General features: G+C 42.1%; 1 protein-coding gene across 5 annotated transcripts in view; it reads right to left on the reverse strand.

Annotated features, from left to right (window-relative positions):
- The window catches only part of trpm3 (transient receptor potential cation channel, subfamily M, member 3), a 425666-nt gene that overhangs the window by 128217 nt on the left and 272237 nt on the right, over positions 1–25212 (reverse strand). For all 5 annotated transcript variants that reach the window (XM_067983531.1, XM_067983535.1, XM_067983534.1 and 2 more), the window contains one exon: positions 657–736. In XM_067983531.1, the coding sequence (XP_067839632.1) occupies positions 657–736 (80 nt within the window). The remainder of the gene's footprint in view (positions 1–656; positions 737–25212) is intronic.

Raw genomic sequence — 25212 nt, forward strand, 5'->3', positions numbered from 1 at the left:
TAGGACAGTTACTCCGGTCTTTGGGGCTCTTCTGCCCCCATTCAATGCACCTTCCATTTCTTCCGGTGCTGCAGCAGTGGTCCTGCTGCAATGCTGCCAGAATTTCCCGCGAGGGGGGCAACTGTCAGGATTCCGTCTGCTGGCGGGAATCTCCCCCTCCCCCCCACCCCGAGAGCCCACTGTGGATCGCTAATGACCTCTGACCTAGGGGAACGGGCTGGGGTCATGGCGGGGGTGGGTGTGTGGGGAATCGGCAGCGGATGGACAACCTGCCTCGACCCTGTGGGGGCAGGAAAAGGAAAATTGTCACCATGGGAATATTATAGCAGAACTCGATCTTGTCTTCACCAGACGTCCGCACACAACAGCAAGCAGTCACTGGAGTTAGTGAACAGGAGGGCTCAGAGGCCAGTTGTAGTACCCTCAATGCTTTATCAGCTCACTCAATTCTAACCAGCAATTGAAACCTGGGGTTGTTCTGGTCTCTACGACATGGTGGATTTGTCCACTAAAAAATCTCCAATTGGGTCTCCAATTTTAGGCCTTTTAACAATTAATAAAAAAAAGTTAAAGCCTTCTTTTGCCACTGGTTCCTTTCTCAAGAGCAAACTTTATTTCAATGTACTTTACCAACAAGCCGCAGACAGTTCTATTACCTATGGTGGTCTTTGATGCTTGGTATTATGTGGACACATTCTCTCTTGCAAAACGCTCTCTCTATCCATGATTTCTGAGCCTGAAACAAGAAAGAGCAATGCTTTAGTGCAATTGCCTATTGAAATACATTTGGTGATATAAGAGGAAAACTATCGTGGCTTATCTAAGTTTAAAACATCAACTTGGAAGAGTAATAGAAGAAACGCCATCTTCGAAAGGATAATGAACTTTAGATTCGTCTCCAAAACAAATTGCTTGACTCGAGTGCTTCAGTTGGCTTCACATGCAATTGCAGAATTGGTGAAAAGTTCAACCAAGCTGAGATAATGCCCTTTAGGCATTAGGAGTCCAGTGCATCCACCATTACATCATGTTTGGAAGATTATATTACACTAGATTTTGGGTATTAAAAGGTTGTGACTTGCTTACTGATATCATACACTTCCATAACAACAAAAACTTGCATTTATGTAGCACCTTTAACGTAGTAAAACATCTCAAGGCGCTTCACAGGAGCGATTATCAAACAAAATTTGACACCGAGCCACATAAGGAGATATTATAAACTGAGGTTTTAAGGAGCATCTTAAAGGAGGAGAGAGAGGTGGAGAGGTTTAGGGAGGGAATTCCAGAGCTTAGGGCCTAGGCAGTTGAAGGCATGGCCGCCAATGGTGGAGCGATGAAAATCGAGGATGTGCAAGAGGCTTGAATTGGACGAGTGCAGAGATCTCGGAGGATTGTAGGGCTGGAGGAGGTTACAGAGATTGGGAGGGGCGAGGCCATAGAGTGGTTTGAAAACAAGGATGAGAATTTTAAAATCGAGGCAGCTTTTATTCTTATGCGTCCAAACTTAATGCTTAGAGAAGTTAAAGAAATTGTTAATGAAATATAAGGCAGTTTAAATATTATTGGATTCCAGGCTTCCATGGGACCTGGAATATAATTGGCAATAATGAACAAATGAATAAAATAAACTCTTTTATTGTTGGCCAAAAATGGTTCCCGATGGAATAATTCATACCTTTTCATTCACTGTTGGCTAATAAGGAATGTTCCAATCAATGCAATGGACTTTTTACTCAAGTAACAAACTGCGCGTGAAATCTGTTGATTCTGCCCCAGTTAGGGTTGTTGTTATTCTACTTTGAAAGATGAAAAAGCATAGAGGAAGAAAAGGAGAGATAACACCCTTGACAGAAAGTTAATGAGTAACTCTGTAATTGGACCATATTTCACCATTTCTGCTGCTATATTAACATAGGAACAGGAGTAGGCCATTCAGCCCCTCGGACCTGTTCTACCATTCGTTTAGATCATAGCTGATCTGTATCTTAACTCCATCTACCCGCCTTGGTTCCGTAACTCTTAATACCCTTTGCCTAACAAAAATCGATCAATCTCAGTTTGGAAATTTTCAATTGACCCCCAGCCTCAACAGCTTTTTAGGGGAAGAGAGTTCCAGATTCCCACTACCCTTATATTAAGTGGCCCATGTTTGTTTTAAGTAATGCAGATGCTATAGTGCCAGAGATATTGGAAGATGCAATAAAACCTGTCAACTATTTGACTAAATAATCCCCATTTCTGAAAGAAATAAGATACAGTTCAGGATGTGAAACCAGGGGGTGGATTTTCAACGTAAAACTGATGTTGCGGATTGGTCACTCATCATAGAAACTGCCTGATTTTTATGTTCAACAACAGAAATGAAAACGAGGTGGTTTCTATAATGGGACGGCCTATCAGCAGCATCACTCTGTCACCCGGGCAGCAAGTTGAAAATCTACTCCCATATTTTCTATCATATATTTGAGTGTAAAATCAAGTGCAGTGGGGCAATGGGGCCACTTTACTTTATAAGATCATTTTAGAACACTAATATCGGATTGAAGTTAGAATGCGTGAACAAACTAAGGACAACGCACTGAGTTCAACATCATCAGTGAAGATGAATCGTAATGTCTCAAGTGTGTGCATTGAAGAGAGTATATTTTTAACTTTCTAAATTGAGGATGCAAATAGAGGCTGTGCTTTTTTTTAAAACATAAAAACGGTTTTAGTTGTGGGTGCAGCTTATCTGCAAGTTATTAATTATGATTTTTTCCTAAGTGAGGGCCTCAAGTTTGGGTTGCAGCTTATAGGTAAAGGTGGTCTATAGGTGAATAAATACAGTATACCTTTTTTTAACTTCACTTACCATTTTCACAACACCTTGGTGATAAGACTAAACAAGACTTTAGGACTAACATAAAATCATTCACTTCATACTGTGACTGGCTGGCATTGCATCCTATTATTGCCAATGGGAAGCACACCGCAGGAACTTTATATATAAATGATATAATGCTACAAAATAATGGGCCAGCATCCAACTGATCCTTAATTAAATCCAGTTTTGTGTTTTTGCTTGCTGCCTTCCACGATATTGAAGTATTTTATTGGAACCCTTGCTGAGAGTAAAACAATGTGGGAATTTTTTTTTAATCAAGGGTGACCTTTATGGGATTTTGCATCTCCTTTTCAGAAATGATTTGCTTTCTCTTTGGTCACTGTGCCCTGAACCATAATTGACTTTTGAGTACTTGTCAGTGACTAATTATTCTACAAAATGCCATTTACTAATTTTAACAGTGCAATATGTCAACATAAGAGCAATCTCACGATAGCCACCAGAGTAATCCCTCACTACCACTCCACATCCCTGTACAACCCTTGAAAGTCTTGTCTGCGCATTGTAAACATTGATCAGATCTCTTCAAACAGAAGCAAGTCCTATACAACGGTCTCAAGCAAATGAACTGAGCTCGCTGAACTTTTATCAATCCTACATTCTTAAGTTCTTATGATGTTCCAATGCCTTTCGATGTTTAACCCCTTTGTGGCTACTTGCTTTAAACAGTCCTCTGTCAACTATCAGGAAAGGCTGAACAGGCTGGGGCTCTTTTCTCCAGAAAAGAGATGACTGAGTGGTGACCATGAAAGGTCTTTAAAATTATGAAGAGATTTGATAGGGTAGACGTAGAGAAGATGTTTCCACTTGTGGGGGAGTCCAAAACTAGGGGTCATAAATATAAGATAGTCACTAATAAATCCAATAAGGAATTTAGGAGAAACTTCTTTATCCAGAGAGTGGTGAGAATGTGGAACTCGCTACCACAAGGAGTAGTTGAGGTGAATGGCAGAGATGCATTTAAGAGGAATCCTTCTATTCCTTTCTCCCTCATGTGTTTATCTAGCTTCCCCTTAAATGCATCCATACTATTTGCTACAACCACTCCATGTGGTAGCACATTCCACATTCTCACCACTCTCTGAGTTTCAGAGTAGCATTTGCAGGGGTTAGGGAGTTGGTTGCCGTCTGCCTGCCCTGTCAGCCTGGGATGATATGTGCTGCTAGGTGACCCAGTCAGTGGAGAAGAGGAGAGAAAATCTCAGAAAGAAAAAGAGAGAGAAGGTCTGTCATTTCACCCCTGAAAAAGAAACAAAAAATTAGCAATCACTGAGTGAAGCCTAGAAGTCTGCCCACCTGGTGGGCAAAAAGAAAAAGAAAAGAAAGAACTATGCATTTATATAGCACCTTTCACGGCCTCAGGACGCCCCAAAGCGCTTTACAGCCAAATAAATAATTTTTTGAAGTGTAGTCACCGTTGAAATGCAGCAGCCAATTTGCGCACAGTAAGATCCCACAAACAGCAATGAGATAATGACCAGGTAACCTGTTTTTTTTTAAAGTGATGTTGGTTGAGGGATAAATATTGGCCCAGGACAACTGGGCAGTGAATGAATGGGTTCCTTCCACCTTGGGTCCCGGTGTGAAAATGAAGTACTAATGACCTTCTCACCCACCACCTGTGGATGGACACAAGAGGCTTGTTACTCACCCATTTCTCATGGGACCATTAAGGAGGTCATTAACTCCATTAGAGCTGGAACGTCAAGCCAATTGTCAAAGCTGATCTCACAGGTGGAAAGACTAACAAGTTTCTCACAGCAGACTAAAAAGTTCAACTTGAGATGACATTCCATTTTTTTGCCCTTTGTTAAAATGTCATCATTTAGTTTTATAATGCTCACCAGTCCTCATTATTGGAGGCCAATCTGAATCTAGCTCACCAGCAAGTACATATTGTGGTAATTTGTTTTGACTTTAATGAGGCTGTCGAGAGCATCACAAACCACAAAATTTAAAAAAAAATGTTGCTTTAATCCGTCCTGCTAAGTCTCTCAGGGCTTACGGCTGGGATGATGAAAACTGTCAGAATTTGGAGACACTATTAAGAATTAATATATGAATGGGGAGAAAAAAAAGAATCCTTTGATCTTTTGCAAGTTAGCAGAGCAGTTTCGAAGGTTGTTGTGCAACGTAGAAAAGCTCTTTTGAAAAGGCACACTCGCAATACGATAAGGAACTAAGAAAAATCCTTCAGAGGTATTCACATGGTTGTGATGAATTGAAGCTAGAAAGTCACGTTGAATGTACGGAGGGCCACAAACGGTGGTCTAGCCTTGACTCTAAATCCAGAATTCTAGACCTTTCTTTTTGTCTGACCTTCAAAGTTTTCAACATAGCTGAACTAGGGGCCATAAATATAAGGTAGTCACTTATAAATCCAATAGGGAATTCAGGAGAAACTTCTTTACCCAGAGAGTGGTCAGAACGTGGAACTCACTACCACATTGAGTGGTTGAGGCGAATAGTATAGACGCATTTAAGGGGAAGCTAGATAAACACATGAGGGAGAAAGGAATAGAAGGATATGCTGACAGGGTTAGATGAAGTAGGGAGGGAGGAGGCTCGTGTGGAGCATAAACACCGGCATAGACCAGTTAGGCCAAATGGCCTGTTTCTATGTAATTCTATGTAATAGCCTGGAACATACCAACCATTAGTGAGCCGAGTTTCAAATGTTCCATTTACATGAGCACTGTTTAATGGACGCACCCTCACGCATGAGAAAACATCACTGGGTAGAATTTAAAGGGGGGGGGGGAGGGAGTTTCCTCCTGATTTCCCGCTGTAACTTTTGGCGGACAATCGAGGGGATCCCCGGGGGTGGGAGAATGGCATAAACAATCACCAATGCCTCTTCTCTGGCCGCTTTCCTCCGAGGTTATGGCGGAAGATCAGGAGAATCCCCCTCGGAAATTCCACCTCACGTTCAAAGAATATCAGCGGACGAATGCTTAACTGGCTCATATTATGTTTCCCTGTCCACCATTTTAGCGGAGGCATTAACCCATTAAAAAAAGGGTTAAAGCCTGCGTCAAAATAGTAGACAGAGGAATACCATAATGTTTGTCCACTCGGCTACAGTAATTTCCAGCCATTTGAGTTTTTCATTGAAAATGAATTTCCATCACCAAAATGAGTATCATAGAATCTTGCAGCACAGAAGGAGGCCATTCGGCCCATCATGCCTGTGCCGGCTCTTTGAAAGAGCTATCCAATTAGTCCCACTCCCCTGCTCCCTCTCCATAGCCTTGCAATTTTTTTCCTTTTCAAGTATATATTTAATTCTCTTTTGAAAGTTACTATTGAATCTGCTTCCACCGCCCTTTCAGGCAGTGCATTCCAGATCATAACTACTCACTGCATAAAAAAATTTCTCCTCATCTCCCTCCTCTGGTTCTTTTGCCAATTACCTTAAATCTGTGCCCTCTGGTTACCGACCCTCCTGCCAGTGGAGACAGTTTCTCCTTATTGGCTCTATCAAAACCCTTCTTAATTTTGAACATAATTTTGAATGATTGAAATACATTTTACGAAGCTTTTCAATAGATGCTCCTACTGCATTGTTGTAATGACTCATCCAAATGGAAGTTTACACAAGGACTTTACGTTGCAAGGAGATCAAATCCAAATATAATGTCTGTAATGCAAATATGACATTTTTGAAAGTCTACAGATAACATATGGATGTTTACTGGTAATGTATATAATCAAGAAAAAAAATGACAGATGTCCTCTTTGTATTCTGGGACTTCCCTATATCTGCTCTGAAGGTTTGTTCCATAAAGAAGAACGCAAGTATTTTCATGGAATTTAAGCATCTGGACCAGATACTGGTCTGCCTCAATTATATAGTTCTCTCTATATAATGTTCAATGGATAGGAACAACATTTAGTGGAAGAGTATACGCATTGGATGCAACACTAATGCATGTCTCTTGTTACGACAGATTGTCCAAAGGAAGATACAGCGACAGCATGGAAAACACTGCACTAAGTCTCCTGTGATCTCTTAGGAGTTCTCCCAGGTCAACATTTATCCCTCAAGTGACACCACTAAAACAGATTGGCCCTGAATTTGCTGGAGCGGGGCATCTCGTGGGGTGCCCCGAAATCTTTTACGCCGCAAATTGCTGGAAGTGCGAGCTGATAAAGGGCGTGGCGAGGGCAAAGGGGCCTCTGGGACCATAGTGAATGACGGGACCAACAGTCTATCTCCTTAATCAACGAGTTTTAAGGATAAACAAAGAAACAGAGGAACGACGGAGAAGGAAATTGGGTGAATTAGAGTCAAATCAGGTACAGAAAGTGAAATAAAGAGAGGGAAAGAAAGATTGGATTAAGAGAGAGAGAAAAGAGACAGAAAGGAAAAGTAAGAATTAAAAAAAAAATTTAACTTGAAAAACCTCTAGGAACAATTCACTACCTGCAGGAATGAGACTCCACAGTTTCAATAGTTCCCTTCCTGGGCCTGAGAGGTTGAGTGGCATTGCAGGAACATAAATCACGTCATTAAAAAGGTGCTTATGCTGTAAAGTACCAACGCTAACTTTCTGCGGTGAGTTTAATGGGCAATTAATGAGCAAGTGCAGCAACTTCATGAAACTCACGGGGAGGTTGAGGGCGAGATGCTGTTTTCGCGAGGCTAATGGCGGAGTGATGCAAATCGTCCAGCAATTTGTGGCGATTTGCAATTCACGGGGTCTCTCTTCTTCGTCACAAGTTGCTGGACGATTTACACATTAATATTGCCATTAAACTAGCTGTTATTTTGCCAGCAAATTCTGGTCACTGAGCCATTGGAGGATCGATAAGTTTGTTTATGTGTATATTTTTCCATGGCATTCCAGTTTATCAGTTTTTCATAATGTCCAACAGGTTTTTTATTTTTGCTTTTTAAGCTATTTAGAATCTGTGACAACAAATTTTCATAATTTAGCAGAGCACCAGGTAATAATTTCAGTTATGCTCTTCATAATCGAAGAAAAAGTAAAATTGTTTTTTGAACTATGAAGCAATCTTTAAGTACAGAAGCTTTTAATTCACTGGAACACACTCAATGAAATCAAGACGATTGTGTGTAAATGTGGTCTTTACAATTTACAATAATCATACAATTGGTTCCACTTCATAAAAATCTCGAGCATAGACTCAGTTTTAAACTAGTAGTTTGTCAAAAGCCTAAATTCTCCTATTTAATTCACTGGTAGCCTGGTTTTCATTGTAAAGATCATTTTCTTGTGATTATATTTTTGGCACTTTACGTGCACATTCTCACAAATGTCAATCTGCTCATTGTCCATAAACAGAGCTGGAATAAATAGCATGATCACATTTTTAAGCAGCCTTTATCTGCTACCAGGGTTCTTCAATATACTTTTTAACTACAGCATATTTCATGCAGAGCAACAAAATAATTGAAAATCATTTGCAATACATTTCATGAAACAGTTCTTTCCCCATTATCTGCAGAGTGAATCGAAAAGTTCGGAGAGAATTAACCAAATGAACAATCTCCTCTTGAGACACAGACCCCCAGGATGTGTCACTGAAACACCGTTACTTCTGAACACTTCACAAGCTACCCCAATCAGCCGCAAACCCTTTCATGGTGAGATTGTTATTTCAAGAGCATTCTACTTTGATACTCAAAACTCAAGGATTAAAGAACCCCAATGATGCAAAACTATCCAAGAAGTTTCAGTAAAACTATTGCGAACAAAACTTTCTAATCTGTAACTGTTCGATTCAGTTATACTGGCGTGTCCTCTATCTCTTAAAGCAGAAGTGCCCAGCATGAGAGAAAGGATGATTGCTTCTCTCGTAATGACTACTGACCGTATAGTAACTTTCGAAACATATATAGTGCCTGAAATCCAGAGATAAAAGCTACCCATTAGACAAGTCGATTACTGCAAAACTGTGGATTTCTACTCTGTTTTACTTCATATGGTCGCAGGTAGAAAAATATACATCTCCTTTATTTAAGACGTATCTAAGTATACCAGTACCTGAGGATGGCCTTCGCAAGATAACAGAGTGCTCCTTTTTTGTGTGCACTTCCACTGTCCAGCAGCCCTTCACACATCATTCTGCTGCTCCTCACTCTGCTGTGCATGTGTTGGTGTGGACAGCCCACTCAACTCTGTGCTTGTACTCCGTTTAAAAAAACACCCACACACAAAGCAATTGGGTGTGGGCCCATTAGGTGCAGCCGGTGATGTGCAGCAGGGGCTAGGTGCCTTTGCGAGATCTGCCGACATTTATTTCCCCTTAAAAAGCGAATCCGGGTTGAGCCTTTAATCCAGTGCCTCGCAAAGAACAAAGGGCTAAAAACTTGGATTTCCCTGGCACTAGCCCTTGGCTGGGCCAGCTTTTTAAAACGCGCGCATGTGAAAACACGATAACTCGCTCGGGGAATGTTTGGCGACCTTGTAATTCCAGCTCGGAAAACTAATCCCCGCAGAAACAGCAGGCTAATACCTAAATTAATCTGCATTCGAGCGAGATATTATTAATCTTGGGAAGAATGAAACCACTCAGCAACTGTACCCCCACATCAGCTGAGCCCGTCTCCTCAAGTATCTGAGCCAGATTAGGATAACAAGAGCAAAGTACTGGTTAAAAATCATAATGCCCGAAGGAAAATTAAAGTCTCTATGCAACTACTTTAGGCTTCATAGGTTGCCAATTTACAATGGCTTACCTTTAATTAGGTTTTGAATAAAAGCATTTTCTTTACCTGTCAGCACAACAGCTACTAGGATACTTATCGAAGAATTCTAATACTTTGCGAGGCAGCACCTAGATTGCCGATGAATGAAGTACGTACTAGACAAAGGAACTTTTCTTCAGATAATTCTTCCGTTGTCATGGATACCTACTTTCTACTTGGATGCTGTCCACGTTGAGAGCCACTTTCCCTGCTTTTTTTTTGTGCTGAAAAGTAACACTAGCGGGGAGAGGAGGTGTCCTCCTTACATCTTCATACAAAACAGGTTTAGATTTGGACTGCTACGCCTGGATCTGGTTCATTTTGTGCCTTTGCGTGTGGCCGTTGTCCCTTGCCTTTCTTTCTGGATTAATCTGGTTTTTTTTTAAACAACAACAACTTGCATTTATACAGCGCATTTAACGTAGGGAAATGTCCCAAGGGGCTTCACAGGAGCGTTATCAAACAAAATTTGACACCGAACCACATAAGGAGACATTAGGAAAAAAGATTGGTCAAAGAGGTAGATTTTAAGGAGCATCTTAAAGGAGGACAGAGGTAAAGAGGTAAAGGGGTTTAGGGAGGGATTTCTTGAGCTTAGGGCCCAGGCAGCTGAAGGCACGGTCGCCAATGGTGGCGCGATTAAAATCGGGGATACACAAGAGGCAAGAGTTGGAGGTGCGCAGAGATCTCGGAGGGTTGTAGGGCTGAAGGAGGTTACAGAGATAGGGAGGGGTGAGGCCATGGAAGGATTTGAAAAAAAGGATGAGAATTTTAAAATTAGGTGTTGCCGGACTGGGAGCCAATGTAGGTCAATGAGCACGGGGGGTGATGGGTGAATTGGACGTGGTGCGCGTTAGGATAGGGGCAGCAGAGTTTTGGATGAGCTCAAGTTTATGGGAGGCTGGTCAGGAGAGCATTGGAATAGCCAAGTCTGGAGGTAACAAAGGCATGGATGAGAGTTTCAGCAGCATTTTAGCTCATGTTTGATCTTATTCAAGAACGAGCATTCATAGGATAAGCATGTGAGAAGGAAAAAAACCTTTGATTTAGTCTCCAAGTCTCAGGATAGTTAATGTCCTGGGCCAGTCCCATGATTCTAATCCATTTGCTGAGGCAGTCAGTGATTGGTTCTCCTACGAGCCATGTTTACCATTTTTACTTGGATTTTCACCTGTTACTTAAATGTTTTTTGCCAATTTCATTTGCTTTGTTTAACTTGTGTCGACGAAAAGCTAATTATTCTAAAAGGTATTATTTTGTAGCATAAGATTTCAATAAAGCCATCAATAAATGCACTGCTTGTGCCCCACAACATAATTTTGCTTTAGAGTTTTAGGACGTATTTTTTCATCACTCAATCCTCTTCTTCACATTTTCTTCCCAGTGGATGAAGCCCAATTCCGTTAATCCTCCGTCTGGAAGAAACAATCACTTTTAACCCTGGATATCTCCAGAACATGTAAAATGACCACCGTCAATTTTACTCAGTGACGGGCTAACAGAAGACGTGACAACAAACCCTGCAATCTTATGGCAATAACCAACTCAGTAAGATTTACCGTGGGGAGGGGCAGTGATGCAACAAGTCCCTACACCAAGTCACTCTGTGAAGATTGGTTGCATATAGTTTCAAGACCATGATCCAAATCCATGGTGGTTCAGTGGTTAATATTTAGGCACTTTCACCGCTGCGGCACGGGTTCGATTCCCAGGCAGGGAATATAACTTCAGAATGATACTGGGGCTAAAAGGGTTAAATTATGAGGACAGGTTGCAAAGACTAGGCTTGTATTCCCTCAGGTACAGAAGATTAAAGGGTGATCTAATTGTGGTGTTTAAGATGATTAAAGGATTTGATGGGGTAGATAGAGAGAAACTATTTCCTGTGATGGGGGAGTCCAGAACAAGGGGGCATAACCCTAAAATTAGAGCTAGGTTGTTCATGGCTGATGTTAGGAAGCATTTCTTCACACAAAGGGTAGTGGAAATCTGGAACTCTCTGCCCTAAAAAGCTGTTGAGGCTGGGGGTCAATTGAAAATTTCAAAACTGAGATTGATAGATTTTTGTTAGGCAAGGGTGTTAAGGGTTATGAAACCAAGGCGGGTAGATGGAGTTAAGATACAGATCAGTCATGATCTAATTGAATGGCTGAATGGGCTGAATGACCTGTTCCTGATCCTTGATTTCATCCTTGACACCAGGGAAGCAATCAATTGGAGGCCAGACACTCCCTGATAAGAGGCTATCCTGGATCTCTCTTGCATATCTCCTGACAGCTGGATCTAAAGGCATCATTTATAGAGATCTTGGAGCAGGCCCTCTGAACAATCAAAGATTTGTGCGTAGCCTGGGGAATGCTAAGGAAGGCGATAGAGAGTAAATAACAGACATCACGTAGCCCCTGATGTGATAAGACATTTAAACAACATACAAATCCAACCATAAAATACAAAGTTAGGCCAAGTCCATCAGTTATTTAATTGTTGTCCAACACCAGGACTTATGCACTATTTTATGTCAGAGTGAATAGTGACACCACTGTGTCAGCCAATGAGTTGGAGGCGGGGCGGGACTTGTGGTTTTAATTTACTCTTGAACTACAGCAAAGTCTCCCGATAAAAGCAGGATTTTTTCTCCAGCAAAATGCAGTGAGTGGAGGATAGTTACATAATACAAATTATGTGCATAAAATCAATACCAATCATTTATAGCAGTGCAATCTCCAGGCGTGATTGACGGGGGGGATTACCCAATCATCTCCACTGTGGCCAGGAATAGTGGTGTTACTATATGCAGCCATTTTATTTATACAATGACTAACTAATGTTAGTTGTTGAGATTTAGAGAAAACTGTATAACTGTAGAAAAACAAATAAATAGACAACTTACTTTATATTTATATGTGGTATTGTGAAAAAATATGATAGATGAGTGACAAATTCAATGGGTAAACAATGGAGTTAGGTCCTCGTTTGAGTCTCTGAATAATTTGTTAAGACTTGTTTTTTTGTTAGTTTGGAGGTATCTTTATACAATGTATTCAAGTATTTAACTTTATAAAAAGGTTCTGTGTTAGAAGGGTGTGTTTTCTTTAAAAAAATGGTTAGGTTTCTGCTCATCAAGATGGAAGATATTAGCATTGGGAAAAGGAACACTTAGCCACTTTGAGCTGCCAGTGTCAGAATCAAATAGGTCAGGTACAATGTAGTTAAGTGCTACTTAAAAAAACTCCTTCTATTCTGCCCCAATCTGAGAAGAGCATTCTCTACTCTCCACAATAGCCATCCTGTGGCCTCTCGAATTGAAATTGCCAAGCTTGTGCCAAACTTGGGATCGTCTTTTGCTGTGGGCTTATCCTCTTTGGGAACTAGGTTGAGACTGCACAACTCATTTCATATTCATATTGTTCTCTGCCAACAAACAAACAACTTTCAACCTATCAGTCAAGTGTTGGCTTGAAAAGTTCAGAGGTGAATGGCTCAGTGAACTCACTGCACCATCCAATCCCTTGGATAGGTGCGTTTTGCAGTTTAATTGATTTTTTTCCTTCCCTCTTTGCTAAATAAATCTGAACTCTTGAGGAGAGTGTTATAAGCAGTGTGAAACTTAATCATACAGTGTAGCTCATGATGGTCGAAGGGAATCTTGTGAAAAACCTATTGTAATCTGGCGTTACCACACTACTCTAGAAATCACAGCCATTGTATAAATAAGTTCAATGTGGAGGAAAAGTAAACTGAATAAATAATAACGTGAGTTTTTTTTGGCATGAGGTATTTTAATAGTACAAAGTACACTGGCATGTTAAAAAAAATGAAAGAAACACAATGCCTTATCTTTTTGATTTCATAATTTCAAAATTATGAGAGGTTTTGATAGAGTAAATAAGGAGAAACTGTTTCCACTGGCAGGAGGGTCGGTAACCAGAGGACACAGATTTAAGATAATTGGCAAAAAAGCCAGGGGGGAGATGGGGAGACATTTTTTTATGCAGCAAATTGTTATGATCTGGAATACACTGCCTGAAAGGGCGGTGGAAGCAGATTCAATAATAACTTTCAAAGGGAATTAAATATATACTTAAAAAGGAAAAATTTGCAGGGCTTTGGGGAAAGAGCAGGGGGGTGTGGGACTAATTGGATAGCTCTTTTAAAGAGCCGACACAGACACGATGTGCTGAATGGCCTCCTTCTGTGCTTTATGATCCATGATTTTATTTATAAATTATTTTTGGATATGTTTCCGACAGCTCCCTCTCCCCTGAGTTTGCACTAACATTGTCCTCATCAGTAAGGGCGAGGGATTGCTCATATGATGGCAAGCCCATTTCTTGTACAAATTACCAGGAAGCATGCTTGAGGGGACGCTCTTTACAACTCATGAACAGTTTTGCTTCCAAATCCCTGAAGAAAGGATAGCTCATATCTTCCTCTGCATCGGGGGTGGTGGGGGGGGGGGGGGGGGTGGAATTAATATAGGAACATATCAATATAGGAACAGCATTGGAGATTAGGGGCTTTCCATTAGTGCCTGAAACTGGGCGTGCTCCGTGCGATGCGCAGCCAAGGCACGGCAGAACGGAGAGGCCTGAGGACCATCGTGACTTTATCCACGGGCCTCTTCATAGGCAGCTCGCAATTTCAGCCGGCTCGGACGTTGCTCGAGACACAGAGGTGAGTCCAGGGGGGAGGGCAGGCAATCGAAAGAGGAGGAGGGAACAAGCATGGGCTCGCTGTATTAATGTGGAGCACTCCTGCTCCTCCTGGCTTCACATTAAGGTAAGTTGAAAAAAAGTAAAACTGACCTGCAGGCTTCTTCTGCGGCCTCCAGTGGCCGCTCGCTGCAGAGCCTGCAAAAGTAGTTGGAGTTTCGGTCAACCCACGCAGCGATACTTTTCACCAATTTCAGAAGCGGGTCCGGTAGAGGGCGCTAGGGGTTCATTTCAATATTGCCATGAGGCCTGCACTAATTTCTGGCAACCTCCATGGCCACCTAACAAAGGGCCCAGCCGAATTTAACAGTGGTCCAGGCACCGTGCAAATCGGGCGTAGGCCTTTGGAACATAGGAACAGAAGGAGGCCATTCAGCTCTTCGAGACTGTTCCGCCACTCAATGAGATCATGGCTGATCTGTAACCTAACTCCATTTACCCGCCTTGGCTCCATATCCCTCAATACCCTTGGCTAGCAAAAATGATTAATTGAGCTAGCATCTACTGCTTTTTGTGGGAGAGAGTTCCACACTCCTACCACCCTTTGAGTGAAGAAGTGTTTCCCAACTTCTCTCCTGAAAGGCCTGCCTCTAATTTTAAAGTTACGTCCCCTTGTCCTAGACTCCCCCACCGGCGGAAAAAGTTTCTCTCTATCTACCCTATCAATTCCCTTCAAAAATCCTAAAAAAAACCTCAATCAAATCACCCCCTGACCTTCTATATTCCAGGGAATACAAACCTAGTTTATGTAATCTCTCCTCATAATTTAGCCTTTGGAGCCCTGGTAGCCTTCCCACTGCTAAATTTGTCATCGTTGAATTTACACCCCTGGGATACAAATTCAATCTCCAAGTTGAGAGTCCAACACCTTACCTTTGAGGATGCTGGGCCTTTTTGTTTATCGTTGCCTAATTAATCCCATTTGAAACAAGTCATTTTAAATTGGCTCGTTTGTTTCCTTTCGCCGACGTTTGATGTTATTCTGGAGGATTAATTTGTGCGCGCAATGACTCAAAAATACATCGACAGAGCAATTAACCAAATATCTGAATGCCTGTTGCATCTGTTCTTCAACCACTACTGACCTTTTGATGAGGCCTACGATTGCAATTCTACCAATCTATTTCTGTAGAGAATCCAACAAAGAAATATCCTCAATGACACACAACTGCTGTCATCTCCAATGCTTTTCATTTGAATGACACAAAGCTTATTCTGCTGCATTGAAAATGATTTTGTGAAAGAAAGATTTGCATTTATATAGCGTCTTTCACAACCTCAAATTCTCCCAAAGCGCTTTACAGCCAAGGAAGTACATTTGAAGTGTAGTCACTGTTGTGATGTAGGAAACCCGGCAGGCATTTTGCGCACAGCAAGATCCCAAACAGCACTGAGATAATGACCAGATAATCTGTTTTTTAATAATGTTGGTTGAGGGATAAATATTGGCCCAGGACACTACCTGTGCTCTTCTTCGAAATAGTGCCATGGGATCTTTTGCATTCACCCAAGAGGGCAGATGGGGCCTTGGTTTAACATCTCATCAGAAAGACGGCTCCTCTGATAGTGCAGCACTGGGAGTGTCAGCCTAGATTTTGTGCTCAAGTCTCTGGAATGGGACTTGAACCCATAACCTTCTGACTGGAGTGCTATCCACAGAGCCATGGCTAACACATACAAATTAATTTTGCCCCCATTTCTGATGGTTATAACTTGAACCAGTGGAATCAAAAGGCAACAATCATGTATCTTACATGCAAGTGAGGAGTAGCAGGCTCTTTGCGCTGGTTAAAAATCAAAGTTCAAAATAGTTATCAGAAGTGTTATGTGCCATTTGACATTCAGAAAGATATCAGTTTTATTTTTCTTTTAAATCAGTGCTGTGGGATATATATAATACTAGACTGATTCCTGGGATGAGAGGGTTTCCTAATTCGAGAGATTGAGTTAAATTGGGCCTATACTCTCTGGATTTTAGAAGAATGAATGGTGATCTCATTGAAACATATAAGATTCTGAGGGGGCTTGATAGGGTAGATGCTGAGAGGTTGTTTCCCCTGGCTGGAGAGTCTAAAACTAAGGGGCATAGTCTCCGGATAAAGGGTCGGCCATTTAAGACTAAGATGAGGAGGAATTTCTTCACTCAGAGGGTTGTGAATCTTTGGAATTCTCTACCCCAGAGGGATGTGGATGCTGAGTCGTTGAGTATATTCAAGGCTGAGATAGATAGATTTTTAGACTCTAAGGGAATCAAGGGATATGTGGATCGGGCGGGAAAGTAGAGTTGAGGTTGAAGATCAGCCATGATCTGATTGAATGGCGGAGCAGGCTCGAGGGGCGTATGGCCTACTCCTGCTCCTATTTCTCATGTTCTTGTATTCTTATGGGCACAGACTCCATCCTGTATCATGTTATGATATTTATGTTATATGTTTTCATTGAGTACTGAGGGAGTGTTGCACTATCGGAGGCGCCGTCCTTTGGATGAAACATTAAACCAAAGCCCCGTCTGCCCTCTCAGCTGGACGTAAAGGTTCCCACATTGCTGTTATGAAGAGGAGAGGGGGAGTTCTTCCCGGTGTCTTGGCCAATATTTATCCATCAACCAACCTCATCATTAAAAAACAGATTATCTGGTCATTATCACATTGTTGTCTGTGGGAGCTTGCTGTGCGCAAATTGGCTGCCGCGTTTTCCTACATTACAACAGCGACTACACTTAAAAAAAAGTACTTCATTGACTGTAATGCGCTTTGGGACATCCTGAGATCATGAAAGACGCCATATAAATGCAAGTCTTTCTTTTTATTTAAGATGTAGCTAAGCCACTGGGATTATCAAACTGGAGCAATGGCTACTGATTCTGATGAATTTTCTTGTGAGAGCTGTGAATGTACAATTCTGTCTGGAGGCATTGTATGTTAAAGGCCCAGTAATTCTCTCTGGTCTATGTGACATTTGATGGCATGCAGTAGCTTGCTAATGAATAATGTTTCATAAAGAGTGTTGGCTGGATGCAAAATTACAGTGAGATTTATCCTGAGCCTAATATAATTGGCCCAGAATCTACTACCAAAATGATGGAGAGTTTGATGGCCCTCGCCAATATTAATGCGCAAATCGGCCAGCACCTTGTGGTGGGGAAGGGATGCCCCGTGAATTGCGAATCGCCATAAATGGTGCTGGGCGACTTGCGCTGCTCCGCCGTTAGCTTCGCAAAAACGGCATCTCGCCCTCAACCTCCCCGTGAGTTTCACGAAGTTGCTGCATTTGCGCATTAATTACCCATTAAACTTGCTACAGAAAGTTAGGGCTGGTATTTAACAGCGTAAGGACCCTTTTGATGATGTGATTTATGTTCCTGTAATGCCACTCAACCTCCCCGGCCCAGAGAGGGAACAATTGTTTGTAGAGATTTAAAAAATTTAAATGTAAAATTATTAAAAAATGTTCTTACTTTGCCTTGCTGTCTCTTTTTTTTTCTCTTTTATTCCAATCTTCTTTCTTTCCCTCTTTATTTCTCTTTCTTTACCTGATTTGACTGTAATTCACCCTATTTCCTTCTCAATCCTTAAATCTCATTGATTAAGGAGATAGACTCTTGGTCCCGTTGTTCACTAAGGTCCCTGATGCCCTGTTATCCTCACCCCGCCCGTTATCAGCTCGCACTTCCAGCAAGTTACAGGACAAAAAACTCTCAGGCTGAAGGGTGAGGGAAAAAGTCTAACTAACAGGGCATGTCGCGAGATGCCCCACTCCAGCAAGATCTGGGCCATTAAATATCTATTCCAATTGCTGGGGGACTGTGTATATTCTAAATAACTGCCTTTGTTTCTTCATATTCTTGATTTAAATGTGATACAGAAATTTACAGTGTGACAGTTGAAAGTGCAATGGACAGAAAACATTTGCTTGAAGATCTGTTTTGTTATATTTCATCTGCAGACTGAAACTTACAAGTAATTTCCTGGTCTGTAATTCGCTTCAGGAGTTTATCAGCGACTACATTTACCTGGATTCCCAGAGGGAGCACTGGAGCATTGAGCTCACAGGGTCAGGCCATTCACAGATAAGCATCACAAATACCCCAGACTATCCAAGAGCAATGCCACAGGTGATCTACTAGTCATGTGCACATCTATATATATTATTAAAAATCTTGTGCATATACTCCACAACAAATTGCATATGTATAGTGCCTTTAACGTAGTAAAACGTCCCAAGTCGCTTCACAGGAGCAAGTCACCCCTCCCTATCTCTGTAACCTCCTCCAGCCCAACAACCCTCAGAGATCTCTGCATTCCTCCAATTCCTGCCTCTTGCGCATCCCCGATTTCCTTCGCTCCACCATTGCCGGCTGTACCTTCAGCTGCCTAGGCCCTAAGCTCTGGAATTCCCTCCCTAAACCTCTCTACCTCTCTCTCCTCCTTTAAGACTCCCCTTAAAACTTACCTCTTTGACCAAGCTTTTGGTCACCTGTCCTAATGTCTCCTTATGCGGCGCGGTGCCAAATTTTTGTTTGATAATCACTCCTGTGAAGTGCCTTGGGACATTTAACTACATGAAAGGCGCTATATAAATGCAAGTTGTTGTTGTTGGTTCCAGGAGGGGAGCTGAATACGTGCCATGATCCTTAGACTTATCGATTAAGCCTTCAATTTCAGTTACAAATGGAATGCAACTAAGTATTAATGAAGTGTGTTTTGTTTTCATAGAATCATAGAATGGTTACAGCTCAGAAGGAGGCCATTTGGCCCGTCAAGTCCGTGCCAGCTCTTTGCAAGAGCAATCAAGCTAGTCCCACTCCCACGCCCGTTCCCCATAGCCCTCCAAATTTTTTTCCTTCAAGTATTTATTCAATTCCCTTTTGAAAGTCACGACCGAATCTGCCTCCATCACCCTTTCAGGCAGTGAATTCCAAATCATTACAACTCGCTGCGTAAAAAAGCTTTTCCTCATGTCGCCTTTGGTTCTTTTGCCAATCACCTTAAATCTGTGTCCTCTGGTTCTCAATTCTTCTGCCAATGAGAACAGTTTCTCTCTATCTACTCTGTCTAGACCCTTGAAGATTTTGATTTTTTTTCCCCTTTTTTTGCAGAATTACTTCAGAAACTAACTATCCAATTATATAACCAGAGCTGTCAAATGCAAACTAAAGTTAATGGACATTTAATTTGCAGTTATCTTGTTCATAACTGCAGATAATGGTATTTAAAAGTCGTTCTCATTCCACGCAGAACAACCAGCTCGAATTAGAAAGTAAGTTCAATAATTCCTATCATTCAAATAGTAAAGATGCATTCCTCTCTTTCCTCCTCAAAATATTTTGATTTAAATTTATGAGTTAAAACTAAAACTACGAATGCTGTGAATCTGAAGTAAAAATGTCGGAAATCCGCAGTATGTCGAACTGCAGCTGAAGAATGAAGACAGGTTAATGTTTTGGATGGAGACCTTTCATCAGAACAGTCTGTAGCTTCACCTGAATCCCTGGCGTGCCTCTTTCCTGTGTTATATTGGAATGTAGTTAATAACAATAACTTCCATTTATATAGTGCCTTTAATGTTTCACAGGAGCGATTATCAAACAAAATCCAACACTGAGCCACATAAGGAGATATTAGGACAGGTGCGGTCACAGCGTTAGGTTTCAAGGAGAGTCTTAAAGGGGGAGTCAGAGGTGGAGAGGTCTAAGGAGGGAATTCCAACGCTTAGGGCCGAGGCAGCTGAATGCACGGCCGCCAATGGTGGAGCGAAGGAAATCGGGGATGTGCAAGAGGCCAGAATTGGGGGAGCACAGAGTTTTCAGAGGGTTGTAGGGCTGGAGGAGGTTACAGAGATAGGGAGGGGCGCGGCCATGGAGGGATTTGAACACAAGAATGAGAATTTTGGCTTTGCTGGACCGGGAGCCAATGTAGGTCAGCGAGCACAGGGGTGATGGGTGAATGGGACTTGGTGAGTCCAGGGGCAGGTCATAGTGGTAAGTGTCACTGGTCGCGTCTCAGCTTGGCTGCCCAGTGAGCATTGCCACACAAAAATGAGACGATAGACCGGGACTGCCTCTCCCGCCTCATTATCCTGATTATGTTAGGCTTCTGCCTGTCCCGTTTAGTCAACTCCCAGGAATCCCCATGGGCTACAGTCAGGCAAGAGATCTGAAATAATGTGTCTCCCCCCGCCCCCCTTTCCCCTCTGACACCTGGCTGTGGAACACCAAATGCCCTGGGAACAGGGCAAAGGATAACCTACCAGATTTTGACTTAAACTTGTAACTTATTTTAACGTACATCACTTTGAAAAATAAACAGTCCATGGTTGAAATGGGTTTGCAAGTGGTTTCGACCTGTGGTTATAAATCTCACTTTAACCTTTCCCTGATGTTAATAGCTCTGTGCATATTTTGGGCTGTGCCCTGCTTTTTGAGTAACTAAAGTGATTTCCATTGGTAATCATTACATTTGGTGTTTGTTTTTAACAGAAATGCAGTAACACCATCCATTATAGTTGGTTTCCTGGATTATTCTTAGACACAAAAAGCGAATTTTTCAATTGTCTATGTAAAAACCCCTCTATCATACTGTACCAGAATGCTGATTAAATAGAATTTACAGCACAGAAACAGGCCATTCAGTGTTTATGCTCCACACGAGCCTCCTCCCACTCTATTTAATTCATCTCACCCTATCAGCATATCCTTCTTTTCCTTTCTCCCTCATGTGTTTATCTCGCTTCCCCTTAAATGCATCTATGCGATTCGCCTCAACCACTCCGTTTGGGAGCGAGTTCCACATTCTCACCACTCTCTGGGTAAAGAAGTCTCTCCTGAATTCCTTATTGGATTTATTAGTGACTATCTTATATTTATGGCCCCTAGTTTTGGACTTCCCCACAAGTGGAAACATCTTCTCTACATTTACCCTATCGAACCCCTTCATAATTTTATAGACCTCTATCAGGTCACCCCTCAGCCTTCTCTTTTCTAGAGAAAGGAGCTCCAGCCTGTTCAAAACAGATTAGAACAGATTTCAAAAAGAATAATTTGAAACAAAAGAAACGGTGTGTAAAAAAAAACAAGTTTGTTTAATGCATACAAAAGAAATTCATTTGTCCGGAAAGACTGTTGATAAAGTCTTAAGCCTCCACCGTCTGAAATGCTAAAGGAATTTAATTACGCAGTACATTCCTATAAGGTCACAGTGGGTACTTGTAACATGACTTGCTGCTTATTACTTAAACTTTGTTTCAGTAAGAATTCCTGTCAAGATTCTTGAGGGATTTAACCTAATACGGATTAAGCCCTTCATTAAGCCTGTGTTAATTAGTGCCTTGGAGCACTGCTAACTGCTGTTTGGTACAAGGGATTAGTCCGTTCGATTGGTAACATTACAGCCAGGAATGCCCAGTGGGTGAGCATGACACTGACAGACTGGGTATACCAGCTCTTTCCTCACTGTGTTCACTATACAGTTTTTCATTTAACTTTTCAAACCTATTAAAAAATAAATGATTGTTCCATTTCTTCAACAACTGTTAAGAATTCCTTTGAAAAAAATAATAACTTTCTGTTCCTAATAGTGGGCTGGGTAATCTCTTATTTTATCCACTTATCCTTCAGCCTGCCGTAGGATTACCCTGTCTGTTTAAAGTGTTCATTAAGAGCACGTCACTTGTAGAAACCAGACAGCAAGGTACAATAAAAATAAGTTTAATGGCAGGGATGACATTTCCAGATATGCTGTAGGTGTTTGTTTATTAAAAAAATCCGAGGTTCTTCTATTTCTTCTGAGTATAGTCTCTCAGAAGGAATTCCCCTCATACCCACTCTCGGTACTTTTGATCCCAGTGCAGAGGAAAACTGGTAAATGAATAATGATTTTGTCAAGTCGTTTTATTCACTTAACGGTTCCATTGGGCCAGAATTTGCTGGGAAAATAACGGAAAGTTTAATGGCGCGCGCCGTTATTAAATCGCTGTGTAAACCGTCCAGCAGCTTGTGATGAGGAAGAGAGACCCCGTGAATTGTGAATCGCCACAAGTTGCTGGACGATTTGCGTCGCTCCGCTGTTAACCTCCTGAAAACGGCATCTCGCCCTCAACCTCCCCACGAGTTTCGTGAAATTCCTGCATTGGCGCAATAATTGCCCATTAAATGTGCCGCAGAAAGTTAGGGCTGGAGCCTTTTTAATGAGGAGATTTATGTGCCTGCAATGCCAGTCAACCTCTCCGGCCCAGACAGGGAACAATTGAAACTGTAGAGTCTCATTCCTGCAGGCAGTAAATTGTTCTCAGAGATTTTTTTAAAAATCTTTCTTTTCCTTTCTGTCCCTTTTTTTACTCTCTCTCTTAATTCACCCTATTTCCTTTTCCGTCATTTCTTTCTCAATCTTTAAATCTCATTGTTTAAGGAGATACACCGTTGATCCCACTGTTTACTAAGGTCCTAGATGCCCCATTACCCTCCGTTTTTTGCTCACTGGTAGCATATAGGAACATTGGAACAGGAGTAGGCCAGTCAGCTCCTCAAGCCAGTTCTGCCATGTTATAAACAGGATAGCCTGGATGGTGAAGGATAGAATACTAAAGCCTGGTCTTCAGTTGCTTCCATGCCTTTACTCACAGAGATCCACATTACCCACTCCACATCCTAGGTAAGCTCTCATATAAATGGATACAAGAGAGTCTCCAATTGATACACGCCCCTGAATACAATTAACACTGAATGATATAAATCACATGGATACAATTAACTCGCCATTCAATTAGATCATGGCTGATCTGTATCTTAACTCCAGACCCTCCGAGATCTCTGCGCTCCTCCAATTCTGGCCTCTTGAGCATCACCGACTTCCTTCGCTCCACCATTGGTGGCCGTACCTTCAGCTGTCTAGGCCCTAAGCTCAGGAATTCCCTCCCTAAACCTTTACACCTCTGTACCTCTCTCTCCTTTTTTAAAATGTTCCTTAAAATCTACCTCTTTGACCAAGCTTTTGGTCACCTGTCCTAATATCTTCTTATGTGGCTCAACGTCAAATTTTGTTTGATAATTGCTCCTGTGAGGTGCCTTGGGACGTTTTACTACGTTAAAGGCGCTATATAAATGCAAGTTGTTGTTGTTGGTTCCAGGAGGGTGGTGAATAAGGGCCAAGATCCTTAGACTTTACTTTTCCCTCCCATGTGAAACTGCATTAGTGCTGACAGTGTTAAATACAGAAAATAGGCTCAGAACGAGTGTTTCTATTTTACCGCAAAAAACATTGCCACTCATGGGCTAAGGTTCAGATCAAAGGGGCAGTTGATTTTAATGCTTTCTGCAATATGAGATTACCTTGCTCCAAGCCAAAGGCAATCTTCTATGCCATGTGACCTTTAAGGCCATAGAACATATGCAGCAGCACTCCTCCATCAATGAACAAACAACAAGGCGATGTTTTTCATAGTGTGCTGGCTCAATAACACTGTTCCCACCCTCAAAATCAAACGGCTTCTACAGAGTTTGCGAACACAAGGTTGCCTTTACTTGAGTGAACGCAGACTCTCGACTGGCTGAAAGCTCTTTGCAAGCAGGTAAGATTCATAGATTCCTGTTCTGACGCAGGGTACGCAGCAGAAAAATTAAATGATCTTTCCTCTTCACCGATGCTGACTAACTTCCAGCACTTTCTGCTTTTACTTTATTTTAGATTCATAAATCTGCACATGAAACACCTCCCCTTTTCCAAACGGAAGACGTATTTATTCAGGGAATAATGCAGGAGAATAAAGTTGATTTTTAAATCGGGAAAGAGTGATCAGCATGTAGCCTATATTAACTGAGATATTTAAAGTGGCCAGTTTCATAAATAAATAACAAAAATAAGACATTTGATTGGGTTTAAAGTCTTTCTTTCTCCGAGGAGTTCAGACATTCTTATCATTACTCTTGTTGAAATTTTAATACAGGTCTCTTAAAAAAATCAATTTCCCTATGCACGAAAAGCAGTAATTAATTATAACAGACAGGACAGATACATTAAAAAAAACACCCAGCACTTCATTTTCAACAGGTCTATCTCCGTGGATTGTCCGAAATATCAACCACCTCCCTCCTTGGCTTAATGGCTTAAGGCACCACTGGTGTAGGTGGTTCTATGGCCTCGATTTTAACCCCCCCCCCTTCCCCCACCGACAGGCAGGAGAGGGTCGGGTGGGTTAAAATATAAGGATCGGGCAACCTGACCCCATTCCCACCCCCTTAAATTTTAAAGTGCAGGAATCAGGCCATGGACAAGGCTCCCGCAAAAGGCAGGCAGGGGCCTAATTAACCAGACCAAAGTCGCGGCCTGATGACATCACCGGCGCCGTGATTTAAATTTAATAGTAAGTGAGGGGGAGGCCCGAGCTGAGCGATTCCCGGCAGCAGATCCGAGGCGGGAGCTGAGGGCTCCCCAGCGTAAGTGGCTCCTTTGGTACTCCTTGTGGGCCAGGAGGAACAGGTGTGCTCTCTCCCAGGCCCCTCAAGGAAGGCTTCGGCCTCCTCCAGCCCTCCCGATTGCCCCACTCCCCCTCCCGATCTCCACTCGGAGCTCTCTTCCCAGTGCCGGCGACCGTCCCTAAGGCCCTACAACATGTTAACATGGCCCTGCCGTTAAGTTTGGGCATGGCCTCCGCGCGTTGGCTGATTTCGGTCTCCCTCCCGCACCCTCCCTGCCTCGCCATTAATATCGAGGCTGACATCACTTCTGTGGGTTCATTGAGAAGATATTTTTCCAAATTACTGAATGCTGGGGGTGAGTTTCAAACTGCATCCTGAACAGACGACCTGTGGACTTGTGGCTGGATTCACAGTGAAAGGGTTAGTTCTTATAAAAACAAAGAATACATTCTTTAATGGTTGCTGGCTATTTAATTGAGGACATCAA

This window comes from Heptranchias perlo, chromosome 4 (assembly GCF_035084215.1).
Source record: "Heptranchias perlo isolate sHepPer1 chromosome 4, sHepPer1.hap1, whole genome shotgun sequence".
Lineage (NCBI taxonomy): Eukaryota > Metazoa > Chordata > Chondrichthyes > Hexanchiformes > Hexanchidae > Heptranchias > Heptranchias perlo.